This window comes from Pempheris klunzingeri, chromosome 15 (genome assembly GCF_042242105.1).
Source record: "Pempheris klunzingeri isolate RE-2024b chromosome 15, fPemKlu1.hap1, whole genome shotgun sequence".
Classification (NCBI taxonomy): Eukaryota; Metazoa; Chordata; class Actinopteri; order Acropomatiformes; family Pempheridae; genus Pempheris; species Pempheris klunzingeri.
This window is the reverse complement of record NC_092026.1, coordinates 23,858,094-23,872,631: the sequence shown is the minus strand read 5'-3', so window position 1 is coordinate 23,872,631 and position 14,538 is coordinate 23,858,094. Positions and strand designations below refer to the sequence as shown.

The 14,538-nt window shown below is 43.5% G+C and overlaps 1 protein-coding gene across 4 annotated transcripts; it reads right to left on the bottom strand.

Moving 5' to 3' along the window:
• Nucleotides 1-9,703: 9,703 nt before the first annotated feature.
• Nucleotides 9,704-13,973, bottom strand: atg10 (ATG10 autophagy related 10 homolog (S. cerevisiae)). 4 transcript variants are annotated; one of them, XR_011585465.1, is made up of 8 exons: nucleotides 13,650-13,972; nucleotides 13,427-13,561; nucleotides 13,114-13,291; nucleotides 12,369-12,466; nucleotides 12,176-12,273; nucleotides 11,667-11,882; nucleotides 10,674-10,810; nucleotides 9,704-9,901 (listed from the first exon to the last, which is right to left on the bottom strand). XR_011585465.1 is itself a non-coding variant. In XM_070845444.1 (6 exons), exons 1-6 carry the CDS (start codon nucleotides 13,752-13,754, stop codon nucleotides 11,759-11,761), a joined length of 738 nt encoding a protein of 245 aa, XP_070701545.1. In that variant the 5' UTR covers nucleotides 13,755-13,973; the 3' UTR covers nucleotides 10,988-11,758. The 4 variants fall into 4 exon arrangements, 1 of the variants encoding a protein (XP_070701545.1); XR_011585466.1 differs by having other exon boundaries at nucleotides 10,678-10,810; XR_011585464.1 differs by lacking the exon at nucleotides 9,704-9,901 and having other exon boundaries at nucleotides 10,249-10,810.
• Nucleotides 13,974-14,538: the final 565 nt, after the last annotated feature.

Sequence of the window (14,538 nt, the reverse complement as noted above, 5' to 3'; positions counted from 1 at the left end):
TTTTTGATGGGTGATGGTGATGGTGATGTTAAATAGCACAAATACAAACCAAATGCTGGCAGAGTTAAATCATTAGGTGTAGAGAAAATATGGCTTATAATACGTTGTATACAATGTCTACTGACAAAAGTGAATAAACTACTTCTCTCTTCAAAAGTATCTACGATGAAGAGCATGGTTGTATTTGACGTGTGTTTGCTTTACAGTTTTTATCAATGTGGCATGTTGTAGGTGATAAAGACGGGGAAATCAACCTCCCATAAACAGGTACACCCACGTCTAGCTTTATAATTACTGTCCTTTCTTGACAATTAACTTCAACTCGACAGAATAGTTCTCAGTGCATGATGCCTGAAGCTAAAGAATCTAATCTGGCAACTTTATCACTCAAAAAGTCCTGTTGATTCATCAACAATTTAGTTAATTTAGTTTGTTTTTCTCATTACTGTGAGGTACACAGTAGCACAAGGGTTCCCTGTGAGGAACAACACACTGCATATGTTCTTCAAAGCCATAACTCAGTGAAAGCAGGAGACTTGTCAGTTATGCAGACCTGCACTTAACACAGAACCTGTACTGATCTTTGATCATCAGTGTGCTTAGTGAATGTGGTAAGTGAGGGACTGACTGTAGAACAGCCTGTATACTCCTGAGACATCCGGCCTGACCATTTTCAGTTTCAGCTCTTATTATAATCTGAACAATATTACAATAGTTTATTGTTATGCAAATGCTGAGCCAAGATTACAATATTTTGAGAAAAGCTACTTAAAATCAAAGCAAGAGCTCTAGTTTGCTGAGCAAGAGTTACACAGAGAAACAGTAGCATGGCAAACAGCCTCCAGTATGCCTTTCATTTGCCTAAAATACAGTGTGGGTGCAGATGCAGGCTGCCCTCCATCAGTCTTTACTCTGCCTTATTGGTGGATGAAAGAGTATTGTGACAAACATTAGCTGGAATGAAATCAGCCCTGCGCACTTTGTGCTGTGTCACAACACAAACTTTGAACTGATCAGTGATAAACTGACCAATCATAAGAGAACAAAGCTGCAGGATATCAAAATGATTTGACTTCATTTCTATGTTTAAGATGATTGGTTGAAACTAAATCGGCTGCTGTTCTGATGGAGGTGAAGAGGAAATTCAGGTCTCCTGAGCACTCTCCCACCCAGGCCTCCACTGGGACACCAACACTGGACTGGCAAAAGAGGATTTTATGGGAAATGTGAACAGGAATTAGTAGCAAATCTAGCCACTAATGAGATTGCTTTCTTTCCTCTAGCCATCATTCAGAGGATTACGGCAGCACAAATAGCTTGAACCTTGTCACCTCTCACATCAACATCAATGCCAACAATTCAACAGCAAAGATTCCCCTGACTGGTGGGATATTTAAGATTAAATATTAGTTGTAAACACAATACATTTATTAGACCAAAAAGTAAATATATGTCATATATTTTTAGATCGATCTCAGTTCGTATAAGTTATGAGAATTGCCATCCAAGGACATGCTCACGAATGGCCAGACAGAGTGGTAATCGAGGGTGTGCTCTGCAATGGTGGGAAGCCTCATATCTACAAGGACAAGAAGAAGTAGATGATAACACGATGTGTGAGAACTACACCCACAATGCCCATTATAAAACCTAACTGTATATGCTCACCAGATGAGCCTTTTACTCTGTAACCTCCATGATGTTGTTGCACTGTCAAACGCTCCTCTTACATGTAAGATTAAACTTTGTTATAACTTGCAAGCTGGCTCCAATCTCCTCTACCTAAAGAAGAAGTCTTTTGACAATTTGGCGCCCAACGTGGGGCCCCAATATCCATTCTCTTCCTCCGGTGAAAACCACAGACCTTGCGCAAGGCTGAGTGAAAAAACTCAGAGGTAAGACCTCCACCGCGGGATTCCTAAAAACCCATTTTGGACAAGGAGGCCAGGGCCACTGGAGAGAGGGATGGTGACGGGGTGTAGCAGAGGAGTGACGAACCAGCTACCCTGAGTCCGGGACTCAACAACAGGGGTGAGTTAAACAAAAGGATAGGTCAGGGACCTATAGCAAGTCAGGGACCTATGGTAAGTCAGGGACTTACGGTAAAGCGTCTTTAGAAGGACGACAAAAAACTAATCTCGCAGCGCCTGAGTTAACAATAATAGACTTCAGGAAGTCAGGGACTTCAGGGAGTCAGGGACTCACAAAAAAAAAATAATAATAAAGAATAACACTCGAGGGAAAAAAATAAAAATTAAATAAGAAATAGAAAATAATAAAAATCATAAAGGCCTGATATGGGTAATTGCTGCAGTAGTTGTTGTTATCAAAGTCAGGGACCTGACGAGGTCCAGTATGAAGGGGATGCGAAGCGCATGAAACAGGAAAAAGAAAATAATGTAAAATATTTGAAAAAATGGCAAAATAAATATGAGTTTAAGGGAAAACTGCAAGTTGGAGATTGCAGAGAATTACTGGCAAAGATTGAAACAAATACAAAGGGGAGTAAGATAAAAGCAAGAAAGGAAGGCCTCACAGAAGCCCAGGTGTGGTTAAACAAAGCACTCAAACAAGCTGGCCTTCAGCGCCAGAGGGAGGAAAATGAGGGGGAGGAAAAGCAGAGACAGAGAGAAAAGGAGAAGGAAGCAGAAAGGGACATGAAAATTCCTAACCTTTATCCTGTGTTGTATTCTGCCCGAGATAAGCGAGAGGACCGCGAATACAGACCCCTGGGTCTTTTCCCCAGTCTACCGCCATACTTGGATCCACAACAACCACCTCTGCTGTCTAGGCCTCTCCTGGGGAAAGTCACTTCAAAGTCCTCACCTCCAGGACCGTCCTCCTCCTCATCTGCCTCCCACCACTTGCCTCAATCATCCATGACTGCACAACCATCTCTGTCCGGGGTGGACACACCACACCGGACCTGAAGCGGTAATGTATACAATCCTTTACATTACCTCAGTCCAACACCACCACCAGTACCTAATCTAGGACTTAAAGATGCAGAAATGTTTCCTATGATAGAAATGCCAAATCCCAGAGCAGGACAGAGTAATCAACCCCCCACTGTCAGAGTGTATAGACCATGGACTGATGCAGATGTAAAAGAAGCTGCTGCTGGCATCGTCCATCCCAAATTAAATTTGGAAGAATTCCTAACAGAGATAAAGAGACTGTGTGACAGTTTCAGGCTGGACACAGTGGAGACTGAGAGAGTCCTGTGATGTGTTGTGAAACAGGATTGGTGTTTGGTGAAGGGGACATGGGACCCCTTCGAAAATAACGCACCCATCTCGTTCGGACACGTGCAATACAATGAGAGGACAGAGGCATTGTATGGTAGAATAGTCCAACACTACAGAGGACAGGCTTGTTACTCTAAAGTGTTAGAGTGCAAACAGGGACCAGAGGGGACAGTGCTAGTCTATTTCGATAGGCTGAGTCAGATTTTTGCAACTCACAGTGGTATACCTGTAGACTGTGCAGACATGAGTAATTACAACCTACAGCTAAAAAATGCATTCCTGCTCGGAATGCATCAACAAATCTGCAATAACATTAAAAAGCACCTCGTAGGATGGAGGAGTGCAGGGATTCAAACCATCAAAGATCATGCAGAACATGGTGAGGAACAAATGAATGTAAAGAAAAAGAAACTTAAAGCTAAAAGTAATGACACTTTTATTGTTGATGACTGTGATGAATTTCCCACTGATGAATATTATGATGTTTGTTACCGAGGAAATGATCAAAGAGGAGGAGGTGGACGAGGACGGGGACGAGGACACGGAGGGGACGGCAGATGCTTCAATTGTGGCAAATTTGGACATTGGACAGAGGGCCAGAACGCAGAGGAGGATCATGAGGAGGATGACGAGTGGCAACATGACAATGATCAGTCAGCAGAATCATTTTAGATTTGCAGCTATTTTGAGCCATGGGGTTTCACATGTCTCAACAGGAGGGATGGTATCTGTGATAAATAAAACATTTACAATCTATGGTTATCAAAACTACTCCAAGACAAGGTACATTTCCTGAAGTAACCTACTATTTTCAAATTGTCTGTATGGATTTCATAGAACTAAACAAAAATTGAAGGAAAAGATACTGTTTGGTGATAATAGATATGTTCCCATATTCACATCCATGTTTTACTTTGTTTTCGTCTATCAGGGAAATAATGATTAGTTATTAGGGGCAGGTCCACTTCACAGGTACGATGGGATGACCAGCCTGGAGGTGGACAGTTTCTGTTCTTTTACGGATGTTCCCATACTCAAAGTTTCCAGAGTAGACAACAGCTATTATTCTCATTGTGTACCGTTTGTGTGCTGTTAATTTTTGACATTGTTGTGACCCTCTGGGAGTGCCATAGTGCGGTCGCCGGGGCAGCGGGACCGTAAGAGAATTTTCCTGTCCAGAAAGATTGATTGTTCTGCCAGACAGGTTTTTCGCTCTTACACTCCATGTGCTTTTGATATACATGTAAGGTAAAGTTCTTATATGTTACGTGGAAAGTTGCACTCTTGTGAGTGCAAACAGGAGGGAATGTTATAAGAATTGCCATCCAAGGACATGCTCACGAATTGCCAGACAGAGTGGTAATCGAGGGTGTGCTCTGCAATGGTGTGAAGCCTCATATCTACAAGGACAAGAAGAAGTAGATGATAACACGATGTGTGAGAACTACACCCACAACGCCCATTATTAAACCTAACTGTATATGCTCACCAGATGAGCCTTTTACTCTGTAACCTCCATGATGTTGTTGCACTGTCAAACGCTCCTCTTACATGTAAGATTAAACTTTGTTATAACTTGCAAGCTGGCTCCAATCTCCTCTACCTAAAGAAGAAGTCTTTTGACAGTATATGTTAACAATGCGTCCTCTGTCCACACTTAAGTTAGACATGGAGTTCAGTGCTTGGTCTGATATTATTTACCTTATATATGCTTCCTCTGGGTAATATTATCAGGAAGCACTCCATTAATTTCCACTGCTATGCAGATGATACCCAATTATACTTATTAAGTTTTATTCCAGAGGAAGGGGACATGATAGGAAAAGTTCCTGCATTCACTTGACTTTGTTTTAACTTTGGGGACTGGGCCTGGACTCTGAGGGCAGAGAGTAATGGACTGTGGACTGTACTTGTATAGCACCTCTCTAGTCCACTCACACTCACCCTTTCACACACCATTCATACACTGAATGGAGGTTGCCAACCCTGCCATCAGGAGGAAACTAACCAAACACACGCATTCACACACCAAAGCAATGGTTCCGGAAAAATTTGAGGTTAAGTGTCTTGTCCAAGGACACTTCACCATGTGGACTGGAGGAGCCGGGGGTCGAACTGCTGATTTTCCAATTTGTGGACACCCCATTCTGCCTCTGACACACAGGTATAAAAAGATCTGACAGGCATTAAGGAGCAAATCCACTTACAGTATTGTAAGCCATCAGAAGCACTTTAAAGTCTGATGTAACGTGTGTGAAAGTGTGTGAATGAAAGGTAAATTGTAAAGCCCTTTGGACGAAAGCGCATTGAACAGTGAATGCAATAAAATGCCGTAAAGCAGTTGAGATATAATTATGATATTCAATAAAGTAAGTCATGAAAAACTGAACAATATAAAAAGAATAGTGGTGTGTGAGCGGGCTGCAGAATATCCACTAAATAAAATATATAGCTTTTGAATTAGGAGACATCTTTCTTTTTTATGGATGGCGATAATGAGTTGGTGTCGGGGCGTCCCAAGGACACCCAAATAACTGTTCACTACAACTGGGACTATCTATCACTCATCACAAGTACCTCCTAAGAGCCATCACAGTAGAAATCCAGCCTCTTGTGCCAGCTGGTCATTAACTGGTGTGAAGAGCGTCAGCACTCATCCTGCTCCCCAGTCTGTGACCTCACATCATTACCTCATTCTAACAATAAAACCAGCTGCTCTTAAAGCTGACATGGATTACAGCTGACTGTCTCTGTTCTCTGCTCTAGTCTAGTAGACACAAAGTAGTCTGCAGTTGTTGACATTATAATACACCACTATTCACCAGTATGTGTGTATATGTATATATATATATATAGAGAGAGAGAGAGATAGAGATAGAGAGAGAGATGTTTTATAATATAATTGTTTTATTTGGTTAGAGAGGTGTTGGAGTTTAGCTATTGTATTTTCAATCCATCTGTGCTTTTATCAGAGATTGTCCTCTCCAGACATCAGTTGTTTTAGCGAATGCCACAGTAAAACCTCCCTTTATGTCCCAGACTGTGTAAAAGAAGCAGGCCTAGTTTTTGGGTGTGAACAGTGAAGTTCGGTAAACCTGCATTCTATCAAACGGCCAGTAGCTGCAAAAAGAAGTCTGATCATATGGATGTCAATGAGAAAATGAGCTTCTCACTTGATTTATTACCTTAGTAAAAACCTTCCTAATTAGTTGATTTACACGAGAGCAGTGGGGGGGTGGGGTGTTTTAGATCTTTGAGTTCAGCTCATGAAAAATGGGAGCTCTCTGAGGGTCATTCACTAGGTCCCCCCGTGTGGTTCTGGGATTTTTGCTCACTGTTCTTATGATCATTTTGACCCCACAGGGTGAGATCTTGCGTGGAGCCCCAGATCGAGGGACATTATCAGTGGTCTTGTATGTCTTCCATTTTCTAATAATTGCTCCCACAGTTGATTTCTTCACACCAAGCTGCTTACCTATTGCAGATTCAGTCTTCCCAGCCTGGTGCAGGTCTACAATTTTGTTTCTGGTGTCCTTTGACAGCTCTTTGGTCTTGGCCATAGTGGAGTTTGGAGTGTGACTGTTTGAGGTTGTGGACAGGTGTCTTTTATACTGATAACGAGTTCAAACAGGTGCCATTAATACAGGTAACGAGTGGAGGACAGAGGAGCCTCTTAAAGAAGAAGTTCCAGGTCTGTGAGAGCCAGAAATCTTGCTTGTTTGTAGGTGACCAAATACTTATTTTACCGAGGAATTGACCAATTCATTCATTAAAAATCCTACAATGTGATTTCCTGGATTCTTTCCCCCCCATTCTGTCTCTCATAGTTGAAGTGTACCTATGATGGAAATTACAGGCCTCTCTCATCTTTTTAAGTGGGAGAACTTGCACAATTGGTGGCTGACTAAATACTTTTTTGCCCCACTGTATGTTGACATGTTACACGTCCCATCTTCTGGTCATTTCCAGGCTTATACTTGTATTTGGAGGCTACTAGAAGGTTCACATGGTTCAGTGTTCATGAAACATGCAGTGTTCTCTGTCTCTTTCTCTCATGTTCATGTTAGTGATTGGCATGAGAGAGAAAAAAAACAATAATGAACAGCGAGGTGGACTCATGAGGTTTTCAGTGGACGGGGACAGTCAACCTTTATGACATCATGAAGGGAACAAAATCTAAATGGTATGTTTCCACATGCATTTACTGAAAGAAGGACCAGGACAAAAAGAGAGAAGGTGATCTTTTCTCAGAATTTCGTGGTCTCTGGACACGTCTGTGTTGAAAAAAAGTGCATTTTCACAATATGGGACCTTTAATGCACTTTACTTTATAGTCTTATGGATTTTTTAAAGTAACAGTACTTCAATAAAACATTCTAGTACTCATCAATCCAAATATGTACTGGGTATTTTATTGTGTGCCAATGTAGTGGAAAGTATTGGAGATGAATAACTTTATTACCTGGTTTACACTAAAATCTAGTGAGTGCCATATACCTCAGTTACTCTCCTATGTCAAGGAAGCTTCTCACATGGTATTCTTCATTTGATGCATTCAATGACTGAATCAGTAAACAAGAGATGAACTTAAGCAAATGTGTCTGTGTTGATTTAATTAGAAAATGTTAACTGCAGCATAATAATAATAAAACAATGAATGTAATGCTACAGATTAAGATGGAATTCTGGCCAACAGCAATGTTGGTTAGAAAAAGAATCCTAGTTTCAACAGAAAATAGAAAAGAAGTCCTGCAAGATGATTAAGAATATAACTTCTGTGCTTTGAGGCAGCTCAAATGATAGGACCTAATCTGTACCGGGTTTGTCTTGAACTCAGTCCCACTGGGGGTTCAGCAGCATGACATCACTGGTTGGCAGTGACGGCTGTTCTTACCCAAGCTGCCCTTATGTCTGACTCCACTGCCAGATGTGCACCATACACACAATGCTGCTTAATTGATGGCATCACTTAAAGGCTTTAGTCCACTGAAGTTGGCATCCAGTTTAATATCCTAAAGTGCCCTGGCCCGTCTCACAAACTCCCAGAGGTGCCATACCCAGACACTCAGTCAATACAGGCTGATGGATGTCTCCCTGCCCTCCCTCCATGTCCAAATATGTTAGAATGAGAAGGTCCAGAAGGTGTGTCCGAGCGAGCTGACATCATTTTATGATAGCGAGACGTGACCAACCATTAGCTCCTGACCTGGAACACCTGAACTGGCTTCTTCATTCCATCACAAGTGTTCTACAGTGGTGGGACAGAGCAGTGGTTGCCATAGATATCAAACTATTAATACCTATTCTAATTATCAATTATCAATCAATCAAATCAAGTATCCATCACAGGTCAGTTTTATTCAATTATGTAAGTATATGAGCACATAGTTGCCCTCTTGCGAGCATTAATTGCACCCCCACGTGTTCTGCACTGCAGCAGCACGTTCACACCAGCGAGCAGAGCCACAGTCAGGAAGAGATCAATACAAGTAGTTTGTCAAACACCAGCCCTTTATTTGACAAATGACTATTTTGTCTATTTTGGAATCACACCGTGAGTCACACTTTAGAAGGAATTGTTGTAATTATTCAAAAATGTATAATTTCATTAACATTTACATAATTCATAGACTCAAAAACCATCAATCCCTCTGCTGGTCATTATTTAAGTAAGTATAATGCTGCATTACACAAATATAATTATTGCAGTGCAATATCCAATATTACACATAGAGACAACGTCCTCCACTTCAAACGCAGGCCTCATAACAAGCCCCCCCCCACTCTTTGTCTTTGGTTTTTACTTACAAACAAAAAGTAATTCCAGTCATACTTTACCAAACTAATCATATTCAATGTACATATTTACAGAAAATCAATGCTGGTCAGCCATGTCGTCAACATTTGGCAGAAGTCCTCCTCCACATCACACCCTCTGTCTACAACCCAGCTGGGAAAGGATCTGTGTGAGGCCTGGTTATCCCTGATGGTCCTCTGCAGACCAAGACTGGGGCCATGCAGCCTCTGCTGTCTGAAGACATCCTCAGGGCCATGCAGCCTCTGCTGTCTGAAGACATCCTCAGGGCCATGCAGCCTCTGCTGTCTGAAGACATCCTCAGGGCCATGCCGTGACTCTCCACTTGTGTCCTGGACAGCAGTTCACCTCACTGTCGGGCAGTTTGTAAGACGTGTTTGCTTGCAAGACAGGCAGCCCTCAGGGGGTTGTTCTACTCTAGACAGCTCGGCAGGGTCTGACTTCAGCTACAACATGAGCTGCAGCTGATGTCCTACACTGTTTCAACTGTTTCATGAATCAAAATGCACCTCCAGATTAAATAATAATAATAATAATAATAATACATTTTATTTATAGGCACCTTTCAAGGCACTCAAGGACACCGTACAACACACAGTTAAAAACAAACAAACAAACAAACGAAAAAGCAAGTTAAAAAGTCAAAAAAATTAAAAAACCAAGGGGTGGGAGCTCTGCAGGGTGATGTTACAGTGAGTAGGCTTGTTTAAACAGGTGGGTTTTGAGGTGAGATTTGAAGATGGTCAAAGTGTTGATGTTCCTGATGTCCGGTGGGAGGGAGTTCCAGAGGCGGGGGGCACAGCGGCTGAAGGCTCTGGACCCCATGGTGCCAGTGAAGCTGTTGGAGAACAACCGCGTTAAACCGTGTTCAAGAGCTAATTCATCAAATTCCGACGTGTATTTGCTGTTTTTGTTTTGTCTTGTGTTTCTTTGAACATGCACTGTCCAAACTGTGTAACTGGCAGCAGAGTCTGGGTTCTGGGTTGATAGCTCTGACCCCGTTCACCCCTCCCCGCTCTCCTCTCTGTCACATGTGATCTCAGGATTTGGTACAGACCTCCAAGATGACTCGGTCTTCTTATGTAATTCATTCAAAGTGGACAATTAGCTATAAAAAGCATCCAGCTATCTCTGCTCTCACTAAAAATGTCCGTCTGGATTCATCCAGCACTCTCTCTCTCTCTCTCTCTCTCTTCAGCCTCCTCTCACTGTGAACACCCAGTCATTTAACCCAGGACATGAACCAGACAGTAAAGTTTTCATTTGTATATCATTTATTTAATGCAAATATGACAGTGGGAGTGAGTAGTCGATATAAAAAGGGGGCACTACGTTTCAGGATGCTCAGTATAGGGGCCCTACTCAGTCTGCATACAGTTGTCTGAAGTCCTCTGTGGCTCTGGAAGCTCCATCGTGTCAGAAAGTTATCATGAATGTTTTCTCAGTTTGGGCAGAGACTGTGGGTGTTCTCCATTCTGCTCACATGGCTCCTTGCCTCCTGTGTCCTTGTGTCTGAGCTGACTGCTGGGCTGTGAGCCTGCTCTGCATGCTACATCCACTGGCTTTAGCAACTACTGGGATCATCACTGTTTTTTGGTTTGTGTACTTACTGACCATTTTTCTATCAGGACTGAGTGGGACACCATCTTTGAGAGTGGTCTCCAGGTGTCCTTAATGGTCTCAGCTCCTCTCAGGGTTGCAAGGGGGGAGGGGGGGGATTTACTGAATGAACGAATCATGTTGCCACCTGTTTACAATGAAATAAAATGAGTTTATTACTGAAAGATCAGAGCTGATAGAAGAACAATGAACAATAAATATTTGAAATAAAGTCTATTTGTGTGTGAGCATGTTTTCAGGCTCAGGATGAATATTACATGTCTGATAAGTATAACTTAGAGAAAAAACATAGAAAAGAGGAAGAAAGAGTGAAGAAAACATGTTTTCCTGATTCAGATTCTGTTTCAGCTAAATGAATTAACCTGCTGTACAGAGGTGCCTTTGGTGATGTCACTCTGCAGGTAGGTCACCTGTTCCATCGAGCACTCAACAAAAAGGTTCAGATGGAAGGGTCGGACATCACCTAAGCTGTGGCTTTATGATGAAACGATCAGTGAGACTGAGGAGCTGCTTTGGTTGTTTTCTGTGAGGTAACGGGGGCTGGAAGTGTTAGCATTAGCCCCTCCCACTGGTTTGCTGTTCCAGTTTAGTACAAACGGATTATACAGGTGTTGTAAAAATCATTTACTGTCAGATGTTTTCAGTTTATATTACATAAATATCGATCCAGGACGTACTCATGCTAACATTTCTTATTGTCCTTGATGTGGCTCTTACTGAAAACTGACTGGAGCACCATCCGGCCCTATTTTTGCTTTAAGACACTTACTTGGTGAGAACTTCCTGTATAATATTCCTGCATAATATCAAAACAAATATTAAGTATCAAAGCAAAGTGTCAGCATGGAGAGTCCACGACAAAGCCTCCATATCAGGTCAAATGCACACAGCAACCCAAGGCCTTCATCACTATTTCAGTCCTTATTGTGTTTTAGCATTTTGTTCAACAACTTTGCATTTAACACAAAATAATTCCCACACACTTTCAGGGGCTGTGAGGGTGCAGGGCGCCGGGACAGCTGCCCTCTGCGCCTGGGTGACAGTCCTGCCTCCACAGTGCCGAGCAGGTGCACTCTCAGTCCGGCTTGGCGCTGCTGGGTGAGGCTGCAGGATGGAGCTGGGTGCTGTACTTCAAGGGGACCTCCAGACCCACCACAGGACCCACCACACTGAGCCACAGCAGCACATAGTTCACTGACCTGCACACACACACACACACACACACACACACACACACACACAATAAGCACTGTGAACATGACAGATATGTGACAATACAGATGATCCCTGATTTACAGCAGTGAGATGTGAAGCCAGCTGATGCTGAGATGATGTAATGCTGCAGCTGCTGCATGAACCTACTTACAAATCTAACAACTACAACTGATACTAAAGGTTTTAGAAGGAGACAGTTAAGCTGCATGACACAGCTCGGTGCCTAACAGCAGGCTTCCGTTGTGTTTGTGGAGAAGCCAATCCAACAGTGACCTACCTGTGTTGGTCCTGAGCAGCCTGCAGCACGGGCCTCATAAACTCCTCTGTTCTGCAGGGGTGGAGCATAAAGAAAGACTGACCCAGCAGGGGATGCTCCTAACACAGCGTCAGAGAGGAAAGACCTCAGTGGAGCATCGGGGAGGAAAATGATGGTGGTGATGATGATAAATGTGGATCTTTCCTGGTTTTACCTGCAGAGTGATTGTACTCAAAGGACTGTTGTGAAGTCGAGCCCTGAAGTGTGGATGAACACAGCTCCACGCCTCCTCTAACGACAGGCTCCTCCCATCTTCACGAGTCACGAGAAGAAAAACCAAAACATCACACAGGGCGTCCTTAGAAACACTGACATGGTTGGAATACGTGATGACGTACAGGCCCTCTCTTACTGCATGTGACATGTTTATCAGAAGGAACAAATGGTACCGGAGTCTATTAACATTCATTCAAAGCCTTTAAGTGTTGGTTTTCCAATAAAAAGCAAACTGTTCTCCCTCCACTTGTCTAGAGCTGCTTTGACTAGTGACAGAATTAAGAATGCCTATTGACTGCTCTGACAAAATCAGGGAGGGACCTCCTAAACTCACTAAAACCTAAAGGTTAAAGCTGAAGTCAGGGGAGTGGACATGGTGTTCTGAGAGATGATGGAGGAAGGTGAGTCCTCTTCATGAACCTCAGATATCTGGACACCCTGTTTTATGTTGTCACACTCACCTAACAACCTGCTGTAGCCTGAGCATCACAAAGGACACACGAACTTAAGTAAAAAGTATGTCTGCAGGGCAGTGTGTGTGTGTGTGTGTGTGTGTGTGTGTGTGTGTGTGTGTGTGTGTGTGTGTGTGTGTGTGTGTGTGTGTGTGTGTGTGTGTGTGTGTGTGTGTGTGTGTGTGTGTGTGTGTGTGTGTGTGTGTGTGTGTGTGTGTGTGTGAGACTAACCCAGAGTGAAGGCTCTGAAATAGAGCACAGGAGTGCTGTAGCTGCAGGAGTACAGGATGTGATACTCGTACTGAAGCACCTGGCTGTTGCCTTTGGACGCCGTACAGACCACATCGTCTTCGTCATCATCTTTATCATCATCATCACTTTCTCCTTTGATGCTGTCAGCAAGACCAGACTGTGGAGATCATGTAGTTATTAGAATACAAGTGAACAATGAGGGGTGCTGACTAATTCCTGCCATTCAGCGATGTTCACTGAAGGTACAGATGAAGAGAAGCACACAACATTAGGTGAGCGGTAAGTTTCTCACCTGCTGATCAGGACGGGTGTGACAGGAGGTGTGCGGCTCCGACTCTGACCTCGCTCCTTCCTGGTCCCACACTGGACTTGAGTCAATGACGACCGACCTGAGAGCGGTCTTCCTCAGGTAGCCCTCCTCTGAACCCTGCGTCCAGATCACAAACGATCACCAACACACTCACAGTCACAGACCACGGCAGGCTTGCAGGTTGTGTCTGCACGGACCCCCTCACCTGGACCGCCTCCCAGCTCCAGCCGTCGCCCAGCTGCTCTGACCGCTGCAGGAGGAGCTGACAGCACGAGGCGAACGTCTGCTCGTCCAGCACACACGAGCTCATCTCTGCAGAGGAGCGTGGAGGAGGATGACGGTGGGATGGAGTCAGTGATCACGTCTTTTTAACGTGACTAGTGTGAAGCTCCAGCTAATGTACAGACGGTGTGACACAGCAGTAAAGTGTCTGTGATTATTAGAAGTACAACACTGATCCTGAACATGGGGAGGGCTTCAAACTTTAACTAACTAATTAGCCAAGAGAATCATTTTTCATTAGTATTTATAGTTGATATGGTTGCTGGTAGGTAACCACCTGATCACAGTAGGTCCACTAAAAGAGCTTGTTTGATCCACTGACAGGCTCAGAGTGTTATTCTAAGTGTGTGACAGCATCATGGAAAGGATCCCTACAGAGAGAGACCTGGAAGATCCTTTTGGTTTAACCACAAACAGCACACACACCAGACTCCATTCACTAAAACAGGGATTTTAGAGAACAGGACGTGAAGCGGCTGTTCTGTCGCTGCCTCCGCTGGTTAACAACCACTGAGCCTTTAAGACACCACAGATCTACAGCACCACTTCTGTCAGACATGCTGAACCCAAACATGTCGCCATAAACATTTAGCTACCGGTGAACCTTAACACCACACAGTCGTAGCGTCCAAACAAAAACCACTCATACTTTTCACAAACGAGACAACAGTCCCCCAGAACACCTGCTGGATCTCTTATGACGATGTCTTGACTTAAACATTCACGTGAACGGCCGGACGCTGACTTCAGGTTCCTCCTTACTGCTGCAGCACGGCGGAGCCACTGTTTCTCTTCCGGGTTGTCAGGCCACG